The sequence below is a fragment of the Sorghum bicolor genome, chromosome 8 (assembly GCF_000003195.3).
Source record: "Sorghum bicolor cultivar BTx623 chromosome 8, Sorghum_bicolor_NCBIv3, whole genome shotgun sequence".
In the NCBI taxonomy this organism is placed as follows: Eukaryota; Viridiplantae; Streptophyta; class Magnoliopsida; order Poales; family Poaceae; genus Sorghum; species Sorghum bicolor.
This window is the reverse complement of record NC_012877.2, coordinates 59,686,985-59,698,461: the sequence shown is the minus strand read 5'-3', so window position 1 is coordinate 59,698,461 and position 11,477 is coordinate 59,686,985. Positions and strand designations below refer to the sequence as shown.

The 11,477-nt window shown below is 39.4% G+C and overlaps 1 protein-coding gene across 2 annotated transcripts; it reads left to right on the top strand.

Moving 5' to 3' along the window:
* Positions 3,771-9,624, top strand: LOC110429678 (serine/threonine-protein kinase 38-like). Of its 2 annotated transcripts, XM_021446002.1 has the most exons (14): positions 4,147-4,394; positions 5,208-5,382; positions 5,584-5,667; positions 5,746-5,987; positions 6,062-6,299; positions 6,879-6,958; positions 7,031-7,115; positions 7,241-7,372; positions 7,450-7,563; positions 8,289-8,336; positions 8,685-8,769; positions 8,879-8,935; positions 9,019-9,161; positions 9,248-9,624. In XM_021446002.1, exons 1-13 carry the CDS (start codon positions 4,147-4,149, stop codon positions 9,156-9,158), a joined length of 1,728 nt encoding a protein of 575 aa, XP_021301677.1. In that variant the 3' UTR covers positions 9,159-9,161; positions 9,248-9,624. The 2 variants fall into 2 exon arrangements, with proteins under 2 accessions (XP_021301676.1, XP_021301677.1); XM_021446001.1 differs by having other exon boundaries at positions 3,771-4,394; positions 9,019-9,624.

The window sequence follows — 11,477 nt, the reverse complement described above, 5'->3', positions numbered from 1 at the left end:
AAAATGTGATCTACTACTTGGAAACTGGAATGGACTGGGCTTAATCTTTGGAGGCATGGCCCATGTGTTATTATGTACAAATGGGTGGAAAGTGTTGGCCCATGTGTATGTTGGCTGTTGGGGCTTTATGCGAGCAGAACCGATAGGATTTCCTGAATATTTTTTATTTTCATCAAATATATATATATATATAATTTAAATCCATTTTCTGCAAAAACAAATAGTTCTTAGAAAAATAGTATAGAATTATATATCTTCTATCGCAACTGATTTGGTGATATGTTTTTTTAAGGAAAACCGGAGGGGCTTTCCCCTAGTGAGCTTTTATTAAAGAAAAAAGCTACTAACAAGCAAGCTTAAAGTAATGTAAAACTATCTTTAAGACCAAAGTCATTTAAGGAATAATAACAAGCTACTGTACATGCACTTACTATGTGTTTGCCTATTATCTCATATGATCAGCAAGTTTAAAGTAACACCCAATTCATTCACTCAAAGGTAAAGATGATGCTCATGTCATGTTTATGCGGTAATTGGCTTAACGTTGAGGGTGTTACACTCGGTGGCAGGGAGGGCCACGACTTAGAGCGCTCCGACGAGCTCAGCGTTGAGGGCGTGGAGTGAAGAACCAAGACTATGACGGCTTCAACAAGTCGTCAGAGAAGGTGGAGAGGGAGAAGACCTTCCAATGACCAAGTTTCATGACGATGCATTTTTTGTCAACCTTTCTGTCCCCAAGTTGTTATCTTGGTGATGTTAGAGGTTTCTACAATGGTTCTACAATGTTTTGCCCTGCAATTGGCAAGTTTATGTTATTTAGGATTCATTCTAGGATTTTGAATATTATTTGCCCCTGTTTGGTCACTTGTTGTGTTTTTTGCGCTAATGCAATGACTCTAGCAATGTTGTGTTTGTCCTAGAATTGCCAAGTTTTTATTATTTAATATATTTATGACTCATTCTTGGATTTTGACTATTATTTACCTTCCTAGTATTTAAGTTGTTACATTATTTCTAAATAAGTTGGTTCATGACTTTATGTAAGACGTCATATCATCGAAGTTGTTATACGTTCTCCATATAAATTGGTACACGTAAGTTGAAAAATAGCATTTACATAAATCAAAAGTGCTAGTAGACATAGTATACTATACGATATAACATAACTTACTTTATGTCCATGAAGAAAGTTATATTAGACATATACAACAATTTGTTAATGTAAAAGACTAGAAAAGTTGCTACGTAGTTTGTTGTACTATAGTTTCAACACAAATTGACAGTAACAAAAAATACGTTTCAAAATCTATCATGTTTTTGTAGATCTTGTTGCAAAGAACACAATGATACGAATTGATTTGAAAATAGACGTTTGAGAGAGTTATGCTCATTTAAAGAAAATTAACCCATTTTTAATTGATGACATCATTGTGTCGATAGTGTCTTCTTCAAAACACCTGTACATTGCTTTCTCTATTCTGGGTGATCGGGACATGTGTCGTTGCTAGATACATCATGGGCAGACGCGCCACCTTGCTGCTTCCCTTTTTTTGAACACATGACAAACATCATTGTTTGGATGGTCAAACAAGATGTCTTAAAGTAAAACAAATATTTTTTAAGAGAGAGTACACGATAAACTCATGGCCATGTTTTTCTAGAAGAAAACATATATTACATATATATTTGGATTAAATAGTCTCCCTCTCAAAATGTTGAATCACCTTTGTTAGTTGTTGGGGAGTATTAATGGTTCATTCGTTTATAAACAAATTTTAAAATTTGTTTGGCACAACTCCTGCTTCGGCGACAGCTTCAGCAGAGTAGGACCTCTAATAAACGTCTGGAAAAGGAGGAACGTTTTTTGACGTACAGAAGAGGAGCTAGAGTAGTTTTTCTTAACAAAAAAAGAAGTTATGATTTGTGGCTTCTTCTTCTGTCGACGAAGGAGCTATTAAACGAGGAGCCATGTCAAAACAGACACTTAGGGGATGTTTGATTTGAAGAATGAATTAGTCTATTATTTATTCATTTATTGTTTTTTATACATCATCACCTCATTTCTCGTGAGTTAATATAAGGAACGAAGACATTCCACCAAATCTGCATTGTGTTTGGATTGTGGAAGGACTAGGCTGTTTGGTTGCTAGTCACAGTTTGCCACACTTTACCTTAGGCAAGTTTGATCAAGTTGGCAAGTGTTTGGTTGACAACTAAGTTTAGCCATGATTCTTTTGGGCTCCACATGTCATAGAGTTAAAAAGTGTGGCAAGATTCCTTTAGACATGACAAAGTGTGGCAACCAATTTGCTAGCCACACTTTTTGTGGCTTGCCACACTTGTCTAAAGTTAGTTGTGGTAGACTATGGCTAGCAACCAAACATCCCAGGTCAGGCACCAACTCATGCGGAGTAGATTTGATGATGACCTGTGCAGTGGTGGAGCGAGAAATTATACATAGGAGGAGTCGACCAAAAAAGATCAAACATATAAACAAAACTGGTTAAGGCCCTGTTTAGTTCCCCATCCAAAATTTTTTCATCCATCCCATCGAATCTTTAGACACATGCATGAAACATTAAATGTAGTTAAAAAAATAAACTAATTACACAGTTTGGTTGAAAATCGCGAGACGAATTTTGTAAGCCTAGTTAGTCTATGATTAGCTTTAAGTGCTACAGTAACCCACATGTGCTAATGACAGATTAATTATACTCAGTAGATTTGTCTTGCAGTTTCCAGATGAGCTATGTAATTTGTTTTTTTATTATTTTTTGAAAACCCCTTCCGACATCCTTCCGACACATTCGATGTGACACCAAAAAAATTTTCATGTCTAATCTAAACAGGCCTTAAGTTCTTTGTGATGACCATATAGCTTAATTCATCAACTTGACACGATATATATTTTCTTACACATATTCTAGGATTAAAGACTTTTGCCAGTGTAGGCAACAACTTAACAACAAAACGACAAGGTGATTTTGTAAACCTCAAGATTTACATCCCAGCCTTGCTAATGTGCTTCATAGTACTATCTAGTTATATTTTATATGATTTTATTATCTAGATAGTACTAATAGGTATATATGATAAGAACTTTTTTACATCTCTTAGTATAAATAAAAATACTAAATTTATACTAGTAAAGTTTTTTTGTGACATGTTGAGTTGGGGCATAGCCCTTGCCAGCCCCCCTTGCCTATGCCAGTGGACCTATGCCATGTTTGGATTAAAGAATGTATTCAATTGGCAGTTGACGGATGATGTCGTTTGACTGAGACGATGACAACTTTATACTGATGGAGGGTATGACCCCGTAACAAACGGAGTGGATCGCTCCACCAAACCAAACATGCTGTTTAGGTTGAGACTTAGGTTCAAATCATTCTAGACCGTTCCACTCATTAATCCAAACACGCTGTTAAGGAATGAACTCATGACACATCGCCTCTCGTTTAGGATGATGTGGTTTCTCAAACCAAACATCCTGTATTTTAGCTAGAATGTGACGTCATCTACTCATTTTAGCACAAAAAATACTCCGTATCTTTATGGTGCGCAAATATTCACCTCGTCTAGGATGAGGTTTGTTCGGCTGTGTGCGTTGCAGCCGCACCACCACACACAATCAGGGGTTTACTACAATTCGATTTTTTTTACAGAGGTTTATATGCACGAAACACGCGCCCTCGCCTCTTTTGAACGTTGCAACGTGAAACAGAGAATCAGGCAGCATCAACAGCACGTCGTAATAATTGGGCGTCCCAAATATTTCTTTTTTTCCTCCTCGGCCAACGTGGCCGCCGCGTGCTTTCGCTTCTTCCTCTCGCAGTCGCAGCAGGCAGGCAGCTTCGAATCGAAGCGGAATCGAAGCCCACACCAGCAGCAGGCAGCAGCGCCCACTTGCCTGGAGCGCGAGAGCAAATCGCGGCGGCGCTCGTGCCCGTGCCTCCCGCGCGCCCGAACCCTAGCGCAACCACCAGATCCGGAGATCCCGCGCGGGCGGAGGCGGGACCGGACCCCAACCCACTGACTCAACTCGACTCAACTCACCCCCCCGGCCGCACCCGCCAATGCCGCCTTCTCGGCGCTGATCCGATCCCGCCGCGCCGCCGCCGCCGCCGACGACGACACCCGCCCCCCATGGATTCCGCTCGGAGCTGGCTCCAGAAGCTGCAGCCGCGGGACAAGGACAGGGAGCGGGGCGCCAAGGCGCCGGCGTCGGCGTCCCCCAACGGCGGCGGCGGCGGCTCCGCGAGGATGGCCGCCGCGGCGGCGGGGGAGGAGGAGGCGCTGTCTAGCGCCACCAAGCAGAAGGTGGCGGCGGCCAAGCAGTACATCGAGAACCACTACAAGTCGCAGATGAAGTCGCTCCAGGAGCGCAAGGAGAGGTCAGTCAGTCCAGTCCGGTGACTCCGGTCCACTCTCCTCCTTCCTGCTGTGATGGCAATGCGCGTGTGCCTGGGTGATTTGAGCGGGCGTCGGTGCTGGCGAATCGATCTATTTATCAAGTGACTGTAACTTTGAGTTGGCGCCTGTCTTTTATTAATTGCTAAGTGATAAGTGATCATTTGCTATTATTAGCTAGCTTGTCTATACCATTTTTAGGGAAAGCTGGGTTCTGTATGCCTGTTGACATTTCATCTGTTTGCAAAGGCTTACAAACTGCTAATTTTCCTTTGTACTGAGAAAACAGATTAACCCAACAAGGTGGAACATATACCATTCACAAATGTCAACTTATATGGTCAATAGTGAGGAAACAATCTGGCCATAGAGAAGGGAATAAATTGTAACTAGTTGACAGCTGAAATTAGCCCCAACTTCCTTTCAGTGCCCCCCCCCCCCCCCCCCCCCCCTAGTGTGCATGGCACTGTGAGCACATATAGCTTCATATGGAATTATGGATTGTGGAAGTAAGTATAACTTGCAGTCTGCTTCTGTACTTTGATATGTAATCTAGATGTTCAGTCTATATTAATATGGGTCTTAGCACCAAATTCTTGCAGAAGCGACTTATTTTCTTGGCTATTCACAATTCTCTTTTTGTCATAAGTTACACCTGAAGACTCATCTTCTTTAGGACTGCTGTAGGCCTTATTAAACTGCTGCTGTATATTGCTTTTGGATCATGCCTCTGCAATACATTGTTGAGTTCCGGTTAAGTTTGCTGCAACCCATGTTGATATCAACCTATATTATAGGCGTTGGATGTTGGAGAGGAAGCTAGCAGATGCAGATGTATCTCAAGAGGAGCAAAACAATATCCTGAAAGATTTAGAAAAAAAGGAGACAGAATACATGCGCCTACGAAGGCATAAAATGGGCGTTGATGACTTTGAATTGCTCACCATTATTGGGAGAGGTGCATTTGGGGAGGTAACAATTATTTGAGTCATCCTCTTTGATACAATACAATATATAGTTGGGTGTTCTGCAATGAGCATCAGTTTACTCAATACTTCGAGAGATCGTAGTTTTCTTGCAATACATGCAGGTCTCTAAAGAGACAATAATGTCTGTTTTCTGTGTCTGCCTGCTGCTTACGTCCGCTTTATACCCCATTCTAATATTTTGCAGGTGAGACTTTGTAGAGAAAAAGCTACATCCAATGTATATGCAATGAAAAAGCTTAAGAAGTCTGAAATGTTACGAAGAGGACAGGTATTCCATGATGTTAACTCTAGTAACTGTACCATGTTATCGAGCTAGCTTTTCTTTTCTCTAATGCATTATTTTTAGGTTGAACATGTGAGAGCCGAAAGGAACCTCCTTGCAGAGGTTGATAGTGCTTATATTGTTAAGCTGTACTGCTCATTTCAAGATGATGAGTTTCTGTACCTCATTATGGAGTACCTTCCTGGTGGTGACATGATGACTTTACTCATGCGCAAGGACACACTGACTGAGGATGAATCTAAGTTTTACGTTGCAGAGACAATACTAGCAATTGAATCCATTCACAAGCATAGTTATATTCATAGGTAACATTGAATAATAAGAACCACTGTATATCTAATCGCATTTTTTTTATTCAGTCATTGTTATCACTTTCCAGGGATATCAAGCCTGACAATTTGTTGCTAGATCGAAGTGGCCACTTGAAGCTTTCAGATTTCGGCTTGTGTAAACCTCTAGATAGCAGTAGCTTCCCAAATCTGAGTGACCTTGACTATGCAGCAGGTAAGAGCACCAATCCATCATCAGATGGTGATAAGCAATCCAGTAACTCTACTGCCCCCAGGCGGACACAACAGGAACAACTACTACATTGGCAGAAGAATCGGAGGATGTTGGTAGGTGCCTAGCTATGTAAATTTTGACTCCCATCATTTCATTGTAGATATGGCAATACAAATCTTGGTTGCTACTTCATTATACAACTCTACTACACAATAAATTAGCTTGTATCTGCTTGTGAACATGAATTTGTTCTAATGAGGTACACAGTGTAGGCTTTACAGTGACATTTCTTATACACAATGTTGTAATAGAGAGCACAATGCCACCGACAACAACAAAGCCTTTGCGTCTGAAGCAAGTCGGGGTAGGCTAGGAGTTATAAAGAACACTAATGTACTAAAATCAGGTTATAAGAAGTCAAGAACATCTATACATGTGCCATTATTATGTACGTGAAACATGATTGCATGAGCGGAAGGTGAAAGGTTTCAAGATATTATTGTCTTCAAACTCTAAGGGTCTTTTGCATAGATACATGGAGAAAATGAAATTTCATTCCACCTAAGGTGAAATGTAGTCCTCAGTACATTACATATGGAATGGCTCAGAGTGGTCATCTGTTTAAAACTCATGCCTGGTCCTGTTTCATATCATGACTCTGTATTTATGTGCATGGTCTATGAAATTTGTAGGCTTATTCTACTGTTGGTACACCTGATTACATTGCACCCGAGGTACTTCTGAAGAAAGGATATGGAATGGAATGTGACTGGTTAGTTTGATCTTATGAACTTGTGCAGTACACATCCAATGGTGTCCTTTTGCTTACATTGACTTTTCATAGGTGGTCACTTGGTGCAATTATGTTCGAAATGCTTGTGGGATATCCACCATTTTATTCTGAAGACCCAATGTCAACATGTAGGAAGGTATTTGTTGTTTCTATGCCAGTTATTCAAGTGTTGCATACTTCTAGGTCATGTTTTTGCAAGAAAGAAAAACCCTTTTGCTTTCAGATTCTTCTTCTTACACCTTATGCGACTGCAATTTGCAGATAGTGAATTGGAGAAGTCATCTAAAATTCCCTGAAGAGGCCAGACTTTCACTAGAAGCTAAAGATCTCATTAGCAAGCTACTGTGTAATGTGGATCAGAGACTTGGAACAAAAGGTGCACATGAGATAAAGGTATACATTAACAGATTATTTGCAGTGTTACATAATGTTGAACATTTCATGATTGATGGCACAATGTGTTTATGCAGGCACATCCATGGTTTGGAGGTGTTGAGTGGGAGAAACTATATCAGATGGAAGCAGCTTTCATTCCTGAGGTTAATGATGAGTTGGACACACAAAACTTTGAAAAGTTTGAGGAGGTGAGGTGCTATTCTCGTGCAGTCATGCTGCTGCGCAATTCCACTATTTCTCTATGTAGATTAGTGTTCTGTTGGACAGGCGAAAGGTGATTCATGAGTAATTCACAGAAGTTCAAATGTTTTGGAAGTTTGCACATCGCCTTCTATCCTGAGATATTCTTATTTGTATAGTTGGCTTGTTGACAAGACTACAAGAGTGCATAGCGATAACGTACTGCATGCTAAGTATTTGCTTTCATTCAGGATATAACAAGCCAAGTATTTAATCTACCATATTGGTCCTGTCAAGTCAAAACCATGCATAATTGTTCACTAAAAATAGCCTAATGTATTTGCAGTAAATCTCGTTCTACATCCTGCCTGCTTATCCTCCAAATATAGGTCATTTTAGTTTTGCCCTAAGTCAAACTTCTCTAACTTTGACGTTTGACCTAGACCTATTTTATATCTAGAAAAATATACCAATACAATACATAATACATGTGCTATCAAGAAATGTTTAATGGTGGATTTAATAAATTAACTCGATATTTTAGATTCTAATGCATTTTCTATAAACTTGGAAAGGAGGGAGCATGATATGGTAGAGACAATGTACTGTGAGACAGTAAAATGTGGTAATATGATGGTGTATAATATATTTTACTTGATCCTCTTGCTATGGTAGTCCAATCTCCAGAAGCTACTGGGTACTTACCTTTATCCTTTTGGTATTGTTATTACAGACTGCTCCTTCAATGCAAACTTCATCAAAGGCGGGTCCTTGGAGAAAGGTAATGCTTTAGAGATGATAGGAATGCATTTACTTCTATTGTTAATCTTTGGTCGAAGTATAAAAAACAGCAAACTGAGGAACTGGGCAGTTCAATATCCAGTTTTTTCCCCACGTTTTGGCCATATTGAGGTTTCACTCTTAGGATCTCACTTTTAGGCCATATCAACTTTTCACTTTAAATCCATTACCCCTTTTGCTTTCCAAATGTGAAAGTTTTTTTTCTAAGAAAAGGAATGATTACCATCTTTTCCTTTTGTACGACAAGAATCATAATTGTATTTAAAAACTTAAATGCTGAGCCTTGCATCTTTGAATATGGTAACTGATTAATTGTTCCTTTGTGTAGATGCTTTCCTCCAAGGACGTGAACTTTGTTGGTTATACCTACAAGAACTTTGAAATTGTGAACGATCCTGAACTTCCAGGAATTGGTTGGATATAGTTCCTACTCTGTTCCTAGTTGAATACTTCCCAAGCTTGGGCATTGTTTGTGCATAGCACATGGTTTTGAAGTATTTTATTTTTTGATTGACATTGCAGCTGAGCTGAAGAAAAAGAACAACAAGCCAAAGCGACCAACCATCAAATCATTATTTGGTAACAATGCCCACTTTCTTATGAGTTATTGTGGCCAACTTTTTCCATAGCATTTACACTGCATTCACTTAACATCTGTGCAGAGACTGCTGATTGTGACGACCAGCCTTCTGATGGCGGTTTTCTGAACCTATTACCCACACAATTGGAGCTGCCAGAGAGCCTGGAGCCCTCCCCTCACTCCAGTATCTCTTCTGAGGATTCCCAAGCACGGAATAGGTAGCAGGTGTGTGTTTTCTGGCACCTGCGAGCTTAGCCCAACAAAAGCAAGCCACAGAGGCCTTTCGCATAGTGATGGATGGCTATCTGCAGGTTTCTGTTCAGAGGACAAGCTCCATGAAGTTTGCTTTTGAAGAGCTGTTTGAGGTGCTCAGAAGCCATCTAATATGTCTGCACTGCACATCATCCTGTACATTTTTACTGGTTTCCAAAGTTCCTTTGGCAACAGCCCGAGGAGGTTGGTTGTCATAGAGAGGGAGGTATTTGTTCTCTCCTGTAAATTCTTGGATTCTTTGAGTTCCTGAGATTTATTCTTTCGTTGGAGCATGCCAAGGGGGTATGCTGCCTGTTTCTTTTTTACTTGCAGAAATCTGCATTTCTACATCATTGTTGTAATATTTGAGACAATGTAAAGAAATTGCAAGCGATGAACAAGCGACTGGAAATGATAATGAAAATACTATTTATCTTCTACAGAGCTATTTTTCTTTGATGATACTGTACTAGTCTGATAGTATTGCAAAACTGCTTTGTATCTATTTGCATGTCAATTGATTTTGTGCGCTTGTGTGGTCAGTTTGGTTTGACCACAAGGCTTGTAGCAACAGGCAACAGGTGGGCCGGATCAGTGGACCAGCTCTTTCCTGTGGCTGAGACTGGACTACTAAAGCCTACTCGAAACATTTGGCCCAAGTAAGTTATTGTGGCTTTTCTAGGTACGTATTACCAAACTTGTAGCTGCTTAAGCAAAAACAAATTGAAACAACTTATTTTGACCGTGCTTTTACTCTATTTATATACAACTTATTTGGGAAGCGTTTTCCAAATAAGCTATACCAAAGAGGGCCATTGTGTAGTTCAGTAGGTGGGAGGTACTTCTATTTATTATGGGGAGCATAAAGTAAAATCCATCCTAAATAAAGAAATGGGGAGCATAAAATAAAATTCATCCTAAATAAAGAAATAATCAAATCTTCTCACAACGTTTTTGGGACACTGATAATAACTAAGTTTCTGTTAGATTTGCTATTAGGTGAGAGGTACTTCTATTTATTATGGAGAGCATAAAATAAAATTCATCCTAAATAAAGAAATGGGGAGCATAAAATAAAATTCATCCTAAATAAATAAATAATCAAATCTTCCCACAACGTTTTTGGGACACTGATAATAACAAAGTTTCTGTTAGATTTGCTAGGAAAATTTGAGTAAGTTTGTATTCAACTCAAATTGAATTTAATATCCCGATTGAATTCAATTCAATCACCCCCTACTTTTTTATTTATTTTAGCCCAAAAATACTAAATTATTAAAAAGAGCCTGTCATTAACTAATTTTTCAAGAACTAGCCATTTTAGTCACGCTAGAGGCCGTGGCATGATTTATAACATAGGTCACGCCACATGCATTGGCATGACTAGGTAGACATTCAATGTGTACATCTAACGTGGTATACGGTTCACTGCCTCGCATGGTGTGACTGGATAGCTTAGTCAAGGAGGACAACCACTACAATCACCCAAGGAGGATGGTGTGACACAACTTGTTCGCTTGTATGAAAAGTCATGGTACTATTCGTTAATTTTTTATGAAAGAAAAACACTGTTGAATGGCTTATAGATTCAGCAGATAAGGTCAAGCGAACAAGAGTGTCTCTGTTTCGTTTCTTTTTTTTTTAAAAAAGTTTTTCTCATCGGCTCAAAATAAAGGACATATCGATCTGCAAAAATATTCAAACTTTTCAAGTACATGCTAAAAGTGAAGCGCAAGTGTGTCGTGACAAAGCTGATAAAATATCCACATACTTGGGATTATTTCATAAAAGGGGAGCACTTTATGTCTCTTGTGGCCTCAGATCATGGTAGCAAGGGTACTTGTTGCATGATTTTGGAATGGATTCGCTTCGCTGAAATTTAGCTTATACTGCTACTTATGCTGATTTGTTGTGAGAGAAAAAACACTGTTTATTTGCTATACAACTGAAATTTTTTAGCGTATTCCATTTTTACTTATGTAATTACCGTAGGTTTCTTGTTTTGGCAGGCTAAACATGCTCATATTTGATATGTTCAATTTGTAGGTGGCTATCAAGCTCTCAGAAATTGTGCAGCCATAAGCCCCTCATGCCTTGATCGATGCTGAAAACTGCCATCACGAGCTCGAATAGTCACACGATACCCACTATTAGATAGCTAACCCTATTCATCATTGCCACACAATGCATATCTATCTATCGAGATTGACATTCACTTTAGTACGAGTTTGCATTCTTCATGTCCTATCATTACACCAATTCATAGAAGATAATCAAAGGCTTGTACGG